The 18,147-nt window shown below is 43.9% G+C and overlaps 2 protein-coding genes across 2 annotated transcripts; one reads left to right on the top strand and one right to left on the bottom strand.

Moving 5' to 3' along the window:
• Positions 1 to 678: 678 nt before the first annotated feature.
• nox1 (NADPH oxidase 1) lies at positions 679 to 5,208 on the top strand (the record flags this gene model as incomplete). Its single annotated transcript, XM_080526039.1, has 13 exons — positions 679 to 723; positions 1,048 to 1,143; positions 1,449 to 1,559; positions 1,797 to 1,881; positions 2,577 to 2,722; positions 2,874 to 3,055; positions 3,149 to 3,275; positions 3,404 to 3,496; positions 3,587 to 3,828; positions 3,937 to 4,099; positions 4,528 to 4,674; positions 4,761 to 4,885; positions 5,082 to 5,208. The coding sequence occupies 13 exons, from the start codon at positions 679 to 681 to the stop codon at positions 5,206 to 5,208; spliced, it is 1,689 nt and encodes a 562-aa protein (XP_080382165.1).
• Positions 5,209 to 6,775: 1,567 nt separating this feature from the next.
• cstf2 (cleavage stimulation factor, 3' pre-RNA, subunit 2) lies at positions 6,776 to 17,797 on the bottom strand (the record flags this gene model as incomplete). The annotated part of the gene is made up of 13 exons (XM_080527760.1): positions 6,776 to 7,120; positions 8,083 to 8,242; positions 10,228 to 10,302; positions 10,469 to 10,593; positions 10,821 to 11,023; positions 11,184 to 11,286; positions 14,375 to 14,474; positions 14,625 to 14,747; positions 14,988 to 15,107; positions 16,343 to 16,479; positions 16,632 to 16,801; positions 16,924 to 17,002; positions 17,719 to 17,797. The coding sequence occupies 12 exons, from the start codon at positions 17,795 to 17,797 to the stop codon at positions 8,120 to 8,122; spliced, it is 1,437 nt and encodes a 478-aa protein (XP_080383886.1). The 3' UTR covers positions 6,776 to 7,120; positions 8,083 to 8,119.
• Between the last annotated feature and the right edge of the window lie 350 nt (positions 17,798 to 18,147).

The raw sequence follows: 18,147 nt of genomic DNA, 5'->3' as shown, positions 1-18,147 counted from the left end.
GGGCCACATAATGGTGTGTTTGATCGCAATTACATGACTGTTTAGGAGAATAACAGGTCCTTTCAGTTTCAGTGGAATTTCGTGCCAGCAATTCTAAGTCCACATAAGGGGAACGAGAGAACACTCGCTTTCAGCTGTCCACACCTGGTCCGTCATGTTGAAAAAAGCATAAGAAAAAACAAAGCATAGGGGTTGAATATTATGTGAAGAAAAAAAAACTTTAAACATAAAAACATTGTTCGCAAATTCCCGAAATTTCCTGGAATGCCCCTCTGCAAGGCACGCCTTAGATTTGTGATTTCCTTCAATTATAGTATTATACGTTTTGATTTAGTCTGTATTCTTTTTAGCAAGAAGCTAGAAATGATCATTTAAAAGATGTGCAACTTCACTGTATGGGTGATTAAATGTACACTACACCGGCATAATGGTCAATTGTGTAAAAACTTCCTCATTCCAGACACCGCAACAGGACCATTGGCATGTGCTCAAAGGTGAACGAAAACAAAATCTCTTGTATCCAAGACTTCCTCCAGTTGCGCAATTGTGTAGGTTGTGCATTTGCTTTTGTCTCATATGATGGATCACTTTCCATGGGCGGAGTTTGGGCAGGTGCGCTGTATAAAGGTAAAGATGTGACGCGAGTTTGGTCTCAGTTAATGGGCCCTATCTGCAAACATGGGCAATTGGGTTGTCAGCCATGGATTTACATCCTTCATACTGGTAAGATCATAATAATTCATATTTTTCTTTTACCATATCAGATATTTGGCCATTTCTGAACTGAACGTTGCAGGTCTATTAGATCTAATATTTTTTATCGTGTCTGTTCCCCCCCCCAGACAAAGCGCATGATACTGCCTTTGGGGTGCAAAATATAATTTAATATAACAAATATTTCTCCATACATAGCCGACGCGCATACGCGTCTCAGTGTTGAGGTTAAGAAAAACAAGACAATAAGACAAGCGAAATTATCAAATGGAATGTTTTTATTTTTTTATTTTTATGGATATAGTGGTTGACAACTATCTCCTGATTTCACAGGTGGTCTGGATGGCCATAAATATCTTCCTGTTCGTCTGGTACTACTTCTTCTACGATTTGGGAGAACAGTTTTACTACACGCGCCACCTTCTTGGGGTGAGTCAGTCGTACCGTCATTAATAGATTTGAGGGAGAAGATACTCCTCCTGTCCATGTGTGTCCACATACAGTTATCCAATGTGCATCCGTTCAGTGTGAAGTGCTGTCACTTATGTAGAATATAATGGAATGCATCAAATGGCTCTGAATGTTTTAGATGACTTTAGCAACATTTAAAGAGCTTTGATTGAACATCATTTCTAATGACAGAATGCAGTTAATGGATGAGACAGGACAGATGTCTCAGAGGCTGCTTAAGTGAGTGTCTGCCCAGGTTGATATGGATGTCTCTGTTCTCCCAGGCTGCTTTGGCCTGGGCCAGGGCCCCTGCAGCCGTCCTCAACTTCAACTGCATGCTGATCCTATTGCCTGTGTGTCGAAACCTAATGTCCCTGATCCGTGGTAACTTCATGGTGAGTTCCTGGCAGAGAAGAGGGCTGGGCTGAGGGGACATCACTGTCACCAGTGTCTTGTTGCTGTGTTTCTTGTCTGCTGTTTGTGTGCTGTTATTTTGTCTTATGATAAAGAAACACTTTGTTAGTGTATGCCTTGTATATGGCATACATGCTCTGCCAATGAGTGAAACAAGTCCTTTAATTGACTCTGTAACATTGTATGTGATTTGTCCTGAACTTCTTTTTGATTGTCAGTGTTGTGGACGTACTATGAGGAAACAAATGGACAAAAATCTGGAATTTCACAAGCTGGTGGCCTATATGATTGGCTTGATGACTGGTAGGTAACACTCGATTTCCTGGTCTGATAATGATAATTGAAAGGGTGACTCAAGCTAAATATTGACTTGGGGTGTATCGCAAGTCTTGACCTCAGAAACTAGAGTGCTTTCTTAGTCTGCATCAAGAAGAACAAAGGCAAGAGCCCAGCCTAAAACAGATCTGACCCCTCTTGGATAATAGTATATAGGAATGTGTGCATCCAGTTTTTTTAGATGAACACTTTCAATTGGACTGAAATGTTGAGAATGGCATACCGAACCTATGTTTGGATAGGATGCCTTATTATTATGACTATTTTCCAAAAGTTTATACTTTTTACTGAGGTTTATACTGAAGTTGAATATGATGCATCTGTCTTGCATTGATTTATATAACTTTTCTTTACCGTTCATACGTTATTTTAGCCACCAGTAAATATCTCTGCCAAAGAGTACAGCAGTGGTATCTACAGTAATCAAGGGATTGTGTCCACAAAACTCGTCTAATGTCCAACTAATTAACCAACTCCTTTGAAAAAGGGTGTAGATTTCAGGGGTGAAATGATCTAATTCGACAAATCTATTTATGTTTTTGTAGCAGAAGGTATGTGGTTAATCAGTCGACTTTTAGATTCAATTTGAGTATCCTTTTAACGTTGCACAGTGATGTCAAACAGATTTTGAACCAAACTGTCTGTCTTTCTGTTTGGGGCAGCGGTTCATATGATCGCTCATTTGTTAAACATTGAATGGTACAATGACAGCAGGCGTGGAGAGTTTGATAGCCTCAGCGATGCACTCTCTAACCTGGCAGACACCGACAACACGACCTATCTGAACCCAATCCGCTCCAAATCCACTGTAAGTCTTGACAGGTCTTTGCAGTTTTTATCATATGTGGTGCTGTATTGTATATACAGTATATATCAGATATTGCATGCTGCTGCTTTTGTTTTAGAGGTAATGTGTGATGTTGGTGCTCCCTGATTGACCCCCCCCCCCTGTCCCTCAGACTCCTACATATTTTGTGCTGACCTCCCTCGCTGGGATCACCGGGGTCATCATCACACTGGCCCTCATCCTCATCATCACTTCCTCCATGGAGGTCATCAGAAGGAGCTACTTTGAGGTCTTCTGGTACACACACCACCTCTTCATCATATTCTTCATTGGGCTGGTCATCCATGGAGCTGGGTAAGGCTCTCTCACTTTCTGTACCAACTCATGCCCATTAGGACATGCTTGTTTTGGATTGCTGACGAGTGAATTGGGCTATTCCCCCTCCAGGCGCATTGTACGAAGTCAGACAACCACCAATCCACCACATAATACGACGTACTGTCAAAATCGAATCGCCGACTGGGGGAAGATTCCAGAATGTCCCATACCTCAGTTTGCAGGGGGGTTTCCAAAGGTAAAGGAAGTCACTAATGATATCACCTGAACCGAAACTCTGTTTACTCAAGCCCTCTAGTACTTTTGTCATGAAGAAAAGGACAAAAGTGGCAAATGTCTCCTGTGTTCCCTTTCCTCTTCCTACAGACCTGGATGTGGACGATTGGTCCCATGTTCCTCTACTTGTGTGAACGTTTCCTGCGTTTCATCCGCTACATGCAGACCGTCACGTACAGAAAGGTAAGGGTGAAGTTAACACTTACTACTGTATGCTGGGTTACATACTGTAAGACCTGTTCATGATTGTATCTCTCTCTCTCTCTCTCTCAGATTGTGATTCGGCCGTCCAAGGTGCTGGAGCTGCAGCTGCAGAAGAGTGGTTTCCACATGGATGTGGGCCAGTATGTCTTTCTCAACTGCCCGGCCATTTCTCAGCTGGAGTGGCACCCTTTCACCATGACCTCTGCCCCCGAGGAGGACTTTTTCAGTGTCCACATCCGCTCTGCAGGCGACTGGACTGAGAAACTTATCAGCATATTGGAGCAGATGCCTGAGGGGTCTCAGGGACCTAAGTAAGTGACCCAACTTGAGTAATGCCACAAGTTGTTAGGATTTGTGCCGAAGTTGATGATAAGAATAGGTTTCTATTTGCCATGGCTTGACCTTCGACCTTTCCTCAGAATGGGTGTGGATGGTCCCTTTGGGACAGCCAGTGAGGATGTGTTTGACTATGAGGTCAGCATGCTGGTTGGCGCTGGCATCGGAGTGACCCCTTTTGCTTCCATCCTGAAATCCATCTGGTACAAATTCAAAGACTCCAACCCCAAACTTCGCACCAGAAAGGTAAGGTCCAAAGACCATGCTCTTGAGATGAGCAGTATTTCTGTTGCATGCCATTTGTATTTGACTGGGCCGAACACAAATTCGATGTAATTTGTAACAATATACTTAAGAGAACTGTATTTTTAGTTTTTACATACATACCCCCTAAAACAATACCACTATCAAGTACAACAGTTCTCTAAAGTATATTGTTACAAATTACATTGAAGATGCATCTCTGGAAATATAACTCAGTCTTGTCATCTCCAATAAGTAACCAGACTTCCTGCAAACCTGTCTGACTTGTACTTTATGCTAGATTGCACCTCTGACAAAGGATTCAATTTTTTATGCAAAAGGTTATCCTGTCACTCGCTGCCAGTGTGGCATGTTCTCCTCTTGTATTTCTTTGTTCAAATGACAACCTCATGTTTACTTCCTGGTTGCAGATTTACTTCTATTGGCTGTGCAGGGAGACGCATGCCTTTGAGTGGTTTGCAGATCTCCTGAATGTGCTGGAGAGGGAGATGGAGGAGAGGGGCATGGGAGACTTCCTCACCTACAAACTCTTCCTGACTGGATGGGATCAGAGCCATGTATGTGCAGAGTTCTAGAACCAACGTTTTACTTCCCTATTCCACTGAGTTTCTGCTCACCATTTCCCCTTGCCTCTTTCTCGTAGGCAACTCATGCAATGGTTCATTTCGATGAGGCCACTGATGTCATCACAGGTCTAAAGCAGAAAACGCAGTATGGCAGGCCCAACTGGGATAAGGAGTTTGAACAAGTGCGCAAAGAGAATCCAACGTAAGTTTAACAATAAGCTTCTCAGTCTTGACAACTAATAAATATTGACTCTTTCTTGATAAATCTGTCCATGACAGTGTAGTTGATGGTGGGTCCATCGTGTATAGCCTTGGCAGCACCCCTCTTTGTGATGACTGAACAGGAATCGTACTGTTCATTCATTTTCATTTATTTGCTCTGTTATCAACATCCCCAGGTCAGTGGTGGGTACATTCTTGTGTGGCCCGGGAGCCTTGGCAACGGTCCTGTCGAAGAATTGTGAAAAATACTCGGACGTTGACCCTCGGAAGACCAAATTCTACTTCAACAAGGAAAACTTCTAAGCAATATTTCTACATTTTTATCAACCCTATGAAGGACGCGGTGGCTGCTTTCCCTTCCAGAATGTTGGCAACTGAGGTGGTTTTGTACCATTGATGCACTGACAGAGCTGGCTGCCTCAGACTCTAGAGGGGTGTGTGGAAAAGCCCTCAAGTAACCTTTTGGATTCTAAGTAGTCCCCTGAAACTGACAGGACAACATGCACACGAAAGGACAACATAACTCCCATGTGACATGCAGCCATGTGGAGTACATTGCTACACCCACACCTACTCAGGGATCGGCTGTTTGCCGTCCTTTTTCTATTATGATTCATAATTCTGGTGATGGGAATTGTAATTGTATTTATTAATCAAATGGCTTTGTGCAGTGCTATTGAAGAGCCATGTTACTGAAATTCACTAATATGATTATTTGTAATTATTGTGATGCAGCCCTAAATGTTACATGAGAAACAGTGTGTTTTAAGCAACCTTTGAAGAATTTCTAAATAAATGTTTTTTCCATTAGTTGCTGTCTCATTGTACATATATTATACAGTATATCAGGACTACTATTGTACAGATCCACGGATCAGCAACTTCTGTTGCAACATTGACACCTGCTTTAGAGGTCTGTTCTCTACAATAGCCTGGCACTGTCTTAGAACAAGAAACTCCCAAACCTACAGACTGTCTTCAGCCCAAGTAGACAATTGTAATATTCTCATTTGCAATAATTCATTTCTATATGGTAAATACTAAAGTCTTCAATCAAATTTAATTTGTATAGCGCAAGAGCAAGCATGGGTGAAATACCTGTACACCATGTATCCAGGAAAAATTCCCTGCATATTATCAGCGTACACACTGACGGTCCATACATTTAGTGTTATATCTGCATCGTTCTGCATCCAGCATGGGCATAGGTCCTGGTACTTCAGCACCCAGGTACTCTTTCCTGCCAATAGAGAATCTCAAGCGCAGTTATGATGCAACACAATAAAAATTACAGCAATAGAACCTGATGGTGGTCTAGGTACAGCCTGGTGCCGGTTCTGGTACTGCTCTAGGTGCTAAATCTACAATTTTGTAATAACCAACAATGTTACATGGTTGTTTACTCAACAAGCTGGGCCTGTCAGCTTCCATGCAATATAAATGAGTTTATTACAAATGCTCTAGAGTTAATCAGTGTATGGAGGTGTACGACTTTATTTGGTGTACAACTCTTTCAACATTGTCATTACAAATGTCCTCGTCACAAAAGTGACTGCCCAGTCCACACCTAGACATTACGGGATCTATTTGTGTTCTGTTTCTCAGAAATCAACAGCATCACAAAGCCTGTAATAATTCAGTACCATTTCCTTGTGAATGTTGGAGGGCCACTATCTGAATACCGGGAAAGAACAATGTTGTATTGCCAGTGAGTCACATACTGTAATATTTTCCTGAATGAGGTCATCCTTATTAACCCCATGATGGACATGTACATTGCATTGTTTCTACAGACAGCATTCACAATGCCATATAATGTATATGTACCGCTAAACTAATTTGAATAAAAGGAAGCAGAAAAACAGAGGGTAACTGTTTATTCACAAACAAATATCCAGACAGGCAACAGGTTTCAGTGGCAGAAAATGAACAATATTCATCTTTTGAAAATACAGAATGACAATCCGTATTTAGAAAATACACAATGAAACACCAAGCAGTGTTTGTCCCTTGTTGAACATTCACAAACGGTCTCCTTACATAAGGATTCATTGACATCCTTCATTCTCAAGCACTCACTTAAACATTCTATAAAAAAACAGACCGATATCATACAAAAGAATCTACAAAATATCCCACAGCTAAGATGTCCTCAGGTAGATCCAGAAATGCAGGTGACAGGAACAAGGTTCAGGGGGTACCCAGTGTCCCAGTCCTGAAAACAAAAACAGGAAGTGTGTAAGTGAGTGAAGAAGATGGCATTGTGTCAGACATATGGAGATTAATCTCGTCTCTCGACTGAGGTTCTAGAAGCGCAGGCAGTACAGAAAAAAGTGCTGTAATAAAAGGTCCACACCCCATGAAACTCACTGCAAGCTTCATTGAGTTGTACATAATGGCCTTCCTCCTACACCCATGACGTTGTGTGCAACCCGTATTGCACAAAATAAAAATCACACCCAGGTGGTGAAGTAGGCGGTGCAGGTTTAAGAGCAAACAGGGAAGATGACAGTTATTACTTCGCAACAATAGCAATGGGATTCCAAACCCAACAAGTGGGTGCACAGAATGTTGCGAGATTAGCATTGGGCAGCTGGTAATTTCCATTTCAAACCCATGATGACGGCTACAGTTTTTAAGGTACACAGACATAAGGTACACAGACATCAAAATGTTCACCTGGGTCCCAGGAGTCCTACGGTGTAAATATCTAAGCTGTGACATTTATAGTTTGTTGAAATATTCAGTGTTGTTCAAAAACCATTCAAACAAATGGTGGAATGTTCAAACTCTAGCAGCAGCTGGTAATTTCCATTTCAAACCCATTTTCTAACTTGTAACCGTGACAAGGTACACAAAACATATTATAGACCGATGTGCATCTGGTTCCCAGGATTCCTACGGTGTGAATATCTAAACTGTGACTTTTTTTGACTGACTGACTGACTACCACACACACACACACACACACACACACACACACACACACACCCCCCCACACACACCCACCCACACACCCACACCCACACCCACACCCACACCCACACCCACACCCACACCTTGGCATAACTATGTAAACTAAGACACATCTCTCAATTGATGAGCCAGTTTCTCACCCGTCGAGGTACAAGGAGTCATGCTAGGACGAAAATAGAAAAAGCCCCAAGGCTACCTTACCTGTAGGTATGTGTGTGTGTGTCGGTATGTGAGGTCTTCAGGGCGCCCCGGCCGTCTTCTGGATCTGCTCTTTGAGGATGAGGATGCTCTGCCTCTGCTCTGGAGGCAGCATGGCGATCTGCTCTGGAGTCAGCTGCAGCACCTGCATGATCAAGGCAGCCTGGGAACAGCAGAGACAGACTGGTGAACCACACTGCCGTGAATGGCGTCTATGAAATTGAGAATGGCTACATTTCTCCAGCCCCATACCTCAGCTGTTTAGCCCCCCCACCTCCCCTAAGTGGCAGGGAGCTCAGCTCTTTTTTTACAGATAATAATTACAGATACCACCTTTAATGGAAGACTTGTGTAAAGTACACCTTGTAAAGCTTGATGTTCCAGTTTTACGTGGCAGCAGATAAATATCTCAGCCATTGTCTTCTGCGACATACCAGCATCATGTCCAGGGGGTGTACAAGCCGCCTCACCCTAAGGGCCATTAGGCTGCAGAACCATCGGCTCTCAAGGCTACTTAGGCCCAATCCCAATTCACCCCTACGGCTTCGTTTTGCGTGTTCACGTGTAGGGTAGGGATGTCCCAATTCTTGCTTTCATGTAGGGGTAGGGTTTATCATGGCTCCGTTTGGAGATGGTAGCCATGGCCCTACCTCCCAGGATGCCTTGCGAATCATCTACAGAAATCTGATGTGTTCTAGGCAATGCGGAAGACAACCACAAATCTAATTACTTTTTCTTCTTAATAAAGATTAGAACAATTATGATAACTATCATATTATCATAGTTTAATGTAATTTCAATGTATTATAGAACTTATAGAACGCTATTATGCCGATGCCGACCCAACCATAGAAATACACCATCGGAGCGTGATTCACATTTCCGCTCCAGAACAGTTTATTTATTTCAATTTATTAGAAATAAATTCTTACCTGTGGCGTTTGACAACGGATGATGGTAGACATATTTAATGTAAATTCAGAATTGTCTGGTGTGGTTGATGCTGCTGCATCTGTATCTAACGTTACATGTTTTAAGGCTGATTTGTGCGTGATAGTCCCGCATGTTGACATATTTCCATGTCGCATTTCCCCCCTTTGATGGCATATGAAGCCCGAAATAAAAGTTCAGCCGCTTAGTTGTTGCACTTGTTACCGCTCAATATCAGTGCAGACTGGCAGGGTATGAGCACAGGTTGCTAGACTACAGAGCACCGCTATTCTGTCATGAACTGGCCTGATAATGAAGCCGAGCGTATACGGTTTTCTATGATACGACTGATGACGTTTCAGAGTCTTGAAGGGTTGTCCCATTTCATAGGGGAAGATTTGTGGCTCTGTTCCGAGGGCTTGACTTCAAAGCGAGCCGTAGGCGTAGGAAAGGGAAATGAGATTGGACCTCACTTATAGGGCATTCACACCGGCAAAGAACCGTGCCGGTTTGCGTTCGCGAACCAAGTCTGGAACCGGCCAGCGCGTTCAGACCGAAACTCACTTGGTTCGGAGCCTGAAAAGTTGGTTCGCAGGGGGAACCAGAAAATAGTGGTTCTCAAGCGCGAACTAAAAACTTAGAACAGTCACGTCGTCAGTGGGTGTGTCCTATTATAGGCTGCAAAGACCAGCAAGAAGGAAGTAGACAAAATGTTATCTAATCTAAATCTAATCATTAGTGATCAAAAACAATATCAAAAGTTACGTCATTCCCTCTATCTTCCTCACATGCTCAGCAAACACACACACACTCACACGCACGTGGACATGCGCGAACGCGAATTTCGTAAGCGATTTCTATTCCAGTAACGGAGCAGCTGATTAGTAAGAGAACGCGTGTAGAAAGTGTCTTGTTTCATAGAAAATTGTGTTTATTTCAGATACTGTAGTGGAAGATATTATCCTAATTTAGCTGCCATCTAGTTGGGACATTTTTGTTTATCCCGCCCCTTCATCACCCAGCGTTGATGACGCGGATGGTTCCAGTTACACTGGTATGAACGCGGGCTTGTTCGCCAGACAGCATCAACGTTCGGAGGTTCCCGAACACGAACCGGCACGGTTCTTTGCCGGTGTGAAAGCCCTATTATTGTCTTCTAGTAATGTGAATCTTTGTAGGAAGTCCCTTTCAACCAAGATGATCATGTGCCAAACCCACCTTCTCATGGTCCTGAGAGGTCACCTGCTGGGTCTGCCCTGGACTGAACCCTCCTCCCGGCTGTGGACCAGGACCCTGTCAGAACGAACACACACACACACACACACACACACACACACACACACACACACATACACACATACACACATACACACACACACATACACACACACACACAAATCAGCGTCATCGTTGACAAGTGAGAGCCTAATGTAGTGGAGGTATTAGCGGTGGGCCGTACCGGTCTAGCAGCTGGAGGGGCGCTAGGACCCATGGCGTGAGGGCCGGGCCCCTGCATCCCACTGGCCATGGGAACCCTCTGGCCCGACACCGGTCCACGGGCATCAACAGCTCTGGGGTCACGACCTTTAGGAATAAGCACAAAAAAAAAGAAGAAAAGAAAAAACAGTAATTCGTCCCGATCGTTACCGAACTAGCCCGACTGACCGAAGCATAGGACCTTATCAGCCTCATCCACACAACACATTATCAGATGTCAAGCTCTATGTAATTACTATAATGTTACTTACAAAATATCCACCAATGAAGAAAGACAAACCCATTGTTCTTCTAGAAAGAGATGCTGCTGTTACCTCTAGTCTCCATGGGGGGTCCCCTGGGTTCCATCATGGGTCCTCTGGGGTCTCCCATCATGCCTCTGGGTTCAGCCATGGGGGGTCCTCTCATGTCGTGGGGCGGCCTCATGTCCGGAGGGGGTCCGCCGCCCATCTGGCCCATGTGCATCGGTGGGCCCGCGTGTGGTGGTGGGGGGGGGGCTCCGATGAAGCCTCCTCGACTACGTGCAGAAAGACACAGGGTGAAGAGAAGACAATGGAGCTGGTGGAAGGGTCTCCGTTTAAAAATGCTACTGATCCGTTCTTTAAAATGTCAGCTACCCGGGAAAGTAAAGGATCAGTAAAGGATCTCAGTGAAGGTCCGGACTCTTCTCCTCTCACCTGGGTTGTTCTATCACCTCCCCCGTGACGGACAGCAGGGTTCCTCCACGCGGGTCGTTGGGTCCGTCACCCAGGAGACCTCTGGGGGGGATACCGCCTGGTCCTGGGGGAGGGGGGGGGACAGTACAGGGACACACACACCAGTCAGACGGGTTTAGGGGAAGACCAACACTGCCGCACCACTCATCACACCACAATGCATCACAACCACTCCCCCAGGCGACAGACGAAGGACACACACACACGCACACGCACACGCACACGCACACACGACGCAGGCCGACAGGGAGGGGGTGGGTTCAACATACACAAAAGGAGCACTGCATATCTTTAAACAGAAATCTGCTTTCAAATCTGATGCCTACTTGTGTCTTGCGAATCTGTGCAATCGTGTGCGTCAACACAAGAAGCATGCATGAAAAGAAAAAGAACAGAAAAGAAAAAGAAAAGACCACAGTGTCACCGTGAGCTTGCAAAATCAACAAACACACATTATGCACTAAAATAAATACATCGCTTAATTCCGTCCACTGTCATGGAATTTGTGCAAGACGATTACGACATGGATTGTTCCTAGCCTTGGATCGATGTGTGACAACAGGAAATGTCACTTATCACACTTGTTCTGGAAAGCGTCTGGAAAGCATCCATCCACCTGCGTTGCACCACAGTCCCACATGAGAGGCTATTGTTACAAGCAGGCTGCTGGTTCCATTTCACACAATCCCACGGTATAAAACTGTCAGATTAATCATATCTCATCTCATTTCCTCAGAAGAGATATGTGAAAGTAAGACGTGTTATCTACTATAGCAGGACGGTGCTGGCAGAACTTCCTCGTGCTTGACATGGGTCATGGCAACAAAGGACATTCTCGAGCTCCAGTCACAGTAGCCAATCCATAACAATAACCCTGTAAGCCAGGCTGGAAGCAGGCCTAGGGGTGTGTGGGGGGGGGAGGGGGGGGATACCTTGAGGCCGCTCGATAGCAGCCTGCCCAGACGATCCTGTTGGAGAGTGCTGGAGGTTTCCTGAGCCAGCATTAAGTGAAAAGAACAGGAGACACAGAACTCAGAGAGCAAAGCGACATTTAGGGACAGCACGCCACACTGACACAAACTGGGGCTAATAGCACACACACTCTTCCACTCCCCACTCACTCACATCTGTGTGAAACTTTCAGAGCATTGCACGTAGATATGTAATTAATGCACCATGGACAATATGCACCTATGGATATTCCCCAAATAGAGCATAATGTCTGCTCTCTGTCGCCTCACATTTGTATCTACAACATTCTCACTGTTTGGACCCCCTGGGTACAGGCCAGGGCTGGAACACTTCCTCAAAGGTAGTCCCTAGTTCACACTGCCATCTAATGACCACAAAGAGCAATGACATGCAGCAGAGCAAGAGGAGACATGAAAATGAGGGAGACGGGCTTCAGAACAGGACTGAAAATGGAGGAAACTAAAGCCCTATTTGCATGGCACTAGTATTATCTGGGGACCAGATAAAAAAAAGAAGAAGAAGACATTAAAGGAAGAAATGAAAGGAAGAAATTGTGCGGCTCATTCCCACGGGATAAGTCTGTATGGATGTCACTGAACTTCCTTCAGTTAAACCAGGACAAAACAGATGTGTTGATCATTGGTGAAAACGTTGAAAGGGAGGGATATCTAGGCACTTAAATACACTGACACTGAACGGCAAATGCCAGGTCAAAACTCTAGGTGTCATGTTTGATTCAGATCTTAATTTTGAGGCGCATATTAAGAATGTGACATGGACATCCTTTTAAATGCATGCTTTTACCAGCAGGCTGGATTACTGTAACGCTATCCTGTCTGGCCTACCAAAGAAAGCTAATTAGTAAACTTCAAATGATCCAAAATGCTGCAGCACAAGTCCTCACTAAGACCACACATCACACCAACCTTACAATCACTACACTGGCTACTGGTCAATTTTAGAATAGAATAGATTTAAGATTATTCTATTAGTTTGTAAATCACTCCATAGGTCCCTGAGGTTCTCTGGCACTGAACTGACATGGGGAGGCAGCACTCCGTTTTTAAACTTTTCACTGTCTCTCAAACTTTTTATTCTCTTATTTTTTTTAATATATGATCTGTCTTGCTTTGTTTTTTGTTTTTGTGTACCATTTACTATGAACCATGTTTTTATTTATGTTCCCTTATAGCACTATGTGCTACATTTGCTTGTTATATAAATAAACTTGACTTTTACTCGAATTAACTGACATTATCCCCTGGATATGATCTCAAGGTTCTGTGTAGATATGCAAAAAGGTATCTATGTAACAAAATATATATAGATATATAATAGATTATATATATTATTATATTATTATTATATATATATTATGTAACAAGTATGTCACCCATCTCATCATCTTTCGAGATTTGGCTCTGGGTTCGAGCTGTCTTTCTGCAAATGGGTCTCCATGCTGTGTAGCAAGCCTGATTTTGTACCCAAAATGCTGTCAAAACATTAATTTATAATTTCGACGGAGAAAACAAACGACCCCAAATCACAGAGATGCCGATTCGCATTGGACTAATATTATCACAGGACCTCTGTTTGGCAAAATATTACGGACATGGCAGATTCGCAAAGGATTAAGATCACAGATTACCTCTGCAATTATTACTAATTACTAGAGGTCCCCAGATAATACTCGTCCCATGCGAATAGGGCTTAAGACATAAAACCAAAAAGAGATGCCTGAGAGAACTCGGCTACATCAGGTCGATTCACACTGCATCTCTTTTTAAATGTGAGCATGCGTCACGTTTTCAAAGGTCCACAAGGATAACACAGACAAGGGGTAGGATCTAACTTTCTATCCTCAACAGGCTGTATGACACTACTCTTTGGACATATACCACCATGCCTCTCATGACCAGGGATGTAGAAATGATGAAATGTCAAACTAACTTCTAGAGACTAGACTAGAGACACAGGTAGGGTGGATTACCTTGTCCCCTATCAATAGGAACAGGACCTCCTTGAGGCATCCCCATCTGTGGCTGTATCCCACCTGGAGTGAAATGGCAACGGTAAGCACAACAGGGGTGCTCCTTTAGCTCCTGGATACTAATAGGTTATCTTTCGAGTGTGTGTGTCTCAGAGGGGAGAAAGCGAGAGAAGGATGCAACGTTGCTTACCTGGAGGCCCCATGGGTCCCTGTCCAGGCATAGGCCCAGGTCCTCCACCCATAGGTGGGAGCTGCATCATCTGGGGGGCTCCGTTCACATGCATGCCCGGCTGAACACCACATGACAAAAAACATTAGGACAGGAAAAGCTCAATGGTTAAGCTTTGTCTAAAATAATAAAAAAAAAATAATACTATGTATTCATGAGTTCATGTATTTCGTTTGTGTGGGTGTGTGTACGTAGAGCATATTGAACTGACCATAGGCTGTGGCTGGGACACAGGAGCGTTGGGCTGGGGAAGAGGCTGGTTGGATGCAGGTGCTGACGCAGGTTGATTGCTGGGGATCAAGGACTGTTGTGCGGTCTGACGATGGAGCATTTTCTATAGCAGGAGTGGAACAAGCACCAGAACAGCCAAGTTACATACACAACACCTACCATTACCCTCTTTGAAAGCAAATACAGCTATCCATACTAAAGGTCTGTGAGGAACAACGACATTCAACCATATTCGCTCCAACCAATGGAAATACAGACAGTACTCAAAGCACACTAATGCTTAAAGAAATACCACCCATCGTGAGTGAATTTGCAAGGGTCCAAGTTCTTGCATTAGGCTCACCAGGGCAATCTCAGGGTCCACGATCCTCATGACCACCTGGGCCTGCAGCAGGGCATAGGCCAGCTGAGGGTTCTGCAGCAGCATGTTCCTGGCCTCCTGGGGACTGTTCTGCACACACAGCTGGAAGGACAAACAGTATGTCAGTACATAACAGCTCATCACACTCCACAATTCATTTACATCAGGATTATCAACAGTAGATGGGTGACTTTCTAGTATCCATCGTCAACCATAGAACTACAACTGGACATTTTCACAAATATAGAATAACCAATAGATGTGTCCCAATAGAAAGATCTGCGATAGAGGGAACTCTGTGAACATGAGGGAGAGGGAGAGCACTAGGGCTGCAACAAACGATTATTTCGCTAATCGATTAATCTGACGATTATCTTACCGATTAATCGATAAATCGGATACACAAAAAGCGGGGGGGAAAGATTTTTTTTTTTTTACATTTATTTTGCAAATTGTATTTTATGTTTTCTAAATCAGCCAGGCCTATACATATACATGTGCAAAATGAATAAGTATTAATAAAAAATAAAAAATAATATAAATAAAAAAGGCTTTGCTACATCAAATAGGTTTAACAACAGGCCATGGACTATGGCGGTAGATTGTTTCAATAAAGTAGTTGAACTCTAGCTCAATACATGCATTGTTTTAGGTAATAACTTTGCTTAATGTAAAGGTCAGTAACCCAAAGTGCAATATAGGCTACAGACAAGACACTAATGTTTTTATATAACAGATATGCTCCAAAACAATGCAATGTGTCCTCTCACTCCATACAATAGGCTAGGCGACAGTCAGTGCCTCACTCTGCATTTGCATGGAGAGCAGGAGACCATGGAAGGGCTGAGCCCAGCAGGACTTATATAATAAAACAATAGGAAGTTAGCTGTAACCCTCCTCTATAGAAACATAGTTAGTGTAACCCTCCTCTATAGAAACATAGTTAGTGCTCTGGTTCTCAGCACAGCTACGCAGACTACAGCTGGACGAGCAGCGTAGTGACAGTCAGCTAGCGGCAGCAGAGAGCTAACCCTGCTAGCTAACTCACTAGCATGTCCTGACAGCAGACAGTCATAGGACAGACATAGGTTCTACCCTTTCCGGCCATAGGTAGCGCTATGATTCGCTATGATTCGCGATGCCTACACCGGCCGCAAGACAGCGTGGCGTGCGTCAACAGGAAGTAGGTTTGTTATGGAAACAAAACCTGGAAGAAAAAAAAAAGTAAAAAAAAAAAAAACGACGAATCGATAATGGCATTCGTCGCCGACGAATTTCGTTATCGATTATTGTCGCTTTAATCGATTCGTTGTTGCAGCCCTAGAGAGCACACATACCTTCATCTGTTTCATGAGCTCAAACATCTGTTCTGGAGGCAGACTGGCCACAGCTCTGCTGATGGACTCTGGGGCCTCATCTGGCGTGATGTTATCGCCGTAGGGTGACTCGATGATCGGTGCTCCCGTCCCCAAACCTGTGGAACGCAGCATTGATTAGGCTGTGTCTTGTGAGGGTTAGCTGCCACCTTCCTCCTCAATCAATTCTGTGATGTACCAAAAATTGTGCCACGTTCTCTTTCCACCTTTTAATGCACAAGAGCATGATCCGAGTGCCACAAACACTTACTCTTGAGCTCTTCTTTATTCTTCTCACTGGCCGCATTGTCAACACGGAGAGCTCGGCCACTGAACTCTCTTCCGTTCAGGTTCCGCATGGCACTGAGGGCCGTCTCCTGGTCCTGATACTCACAAAAGCCATATCCCTTCGGCTTTCCCGTTTCCCTGTCATACACCAACCTGAAAAAGAGGACGCAATAAGCTCACAGTACAAACAATGTTCTCTTGCACCCTGGCTGGAACTAAATGAGAAATGGACAGGCGCAGGGGACGCAGTCAGTTGTCCCCAGCTCCTCACTCACCTGAAGCTGACAACGAGCCCCACTTCTGAGAAGATGTCTTTCAGCTGCTCCTCTGTGGCTTCGTATGGAATATTTCCCACTAAACATTAGAAGTAGAATGCACGTCAGCAAAAAAGACTGTTTTGTTTACAACTTCAATGAGAAATTGAGAGATGGTGGGTCACTGCAGCAACACGTGACTTGACATGACAATGCTCGTACCTACTAAGTAATAATGAATGCAGTGTTAGGCTATTATTATCATCTTATCGTAGACCTTACGGCACTATATTAGCTAACCCAGTCAGACCCAAACACTGTAGCAAAAGACGGACAGTGTAACATTGAGAAGCCCAGTATGTAGTTGTATTGCAAACCTAAATCGTGAGCTCAGAATGATAAGGTTCTATCTCCGTTTAGGGTCGTTCAGAGATATTGAGTGTCAAAGTTTTTACATTCCATTATGTTTTGTGAGATAGAACCTTTGTATTTTATTCTCAAAAATGTCGACATTTTAAAAATAACACCACACAGGCATTGATAAACACCTAATGGATCAGATTATGTTTAAAAAAAAACTCAATTTTGACAAATGGAGATAGAACCTTATAATTCTAACGTCACAAAATGATGTACATTATATAGATGATACCAGTGTTTTGAGAAACCGTTAGCTAAGCTAGCTCCAGCTAGCAACACTGTCTTAACAGACCAGACGTGTGTGGGGCAGTTCGCTGTTAAACATCAATGGCTTTATCTTCTAATATGTAACTACCCCGTGTCGACTAGTATCTAGGAAGCTTTAGACACACTTACCAAACACAGAGCGCAGTGACCGGTCAACCGCTGGATCTCTGCCCGCGGCAGCCACCACGGCAGCTGCTAACATCGCCATGTTGGGGAAGGATAATAACGTAACAACCGGAAACACACAGACTGTTATGTTAGAACACCATCCGCTTTACGGCCCCAGTTCCAACACCTCTCAGTAGAACACTATCCGCTTTACGGCCCAGTTCAAACACCTCTCAGTACAGTATCCCTCGTTTGACCTAGGCCGAATATTTCACCACTGTAATAATGCATTGACGTTAGCAGCTGCAGTAATATGGTTCTTTAATGTTGAATGAACACAGAAGTCAGATTAATTCCCTGCCACTTTTCTAATCATTGACTTTTTTAATCATTGACTTTTCTAATCACAAAGCCCAGATAGCGTCGACACGACAGGCGCATTTGGCGGGA

The sequence above is a fragment of the Nansenia antarctica genome (assembly GCF_963989245.1).
Source record: "Nansenia antarctica genome assembly, chromosome: 3".
In the NCBI taxonomy this organism is placed as follows: domain Eukaryota; kingdom Metazoa; phylum Chordata; class Actinopteri; order Argentiniformes; family Microstomatidae; genus Nansenia; species Nansenia antarctica.
The sequence above is the reverse complement of the archived record's forward strand: the minus strand, read 5'-3'. Positions and strand labels throughout refer to the sequence as shown.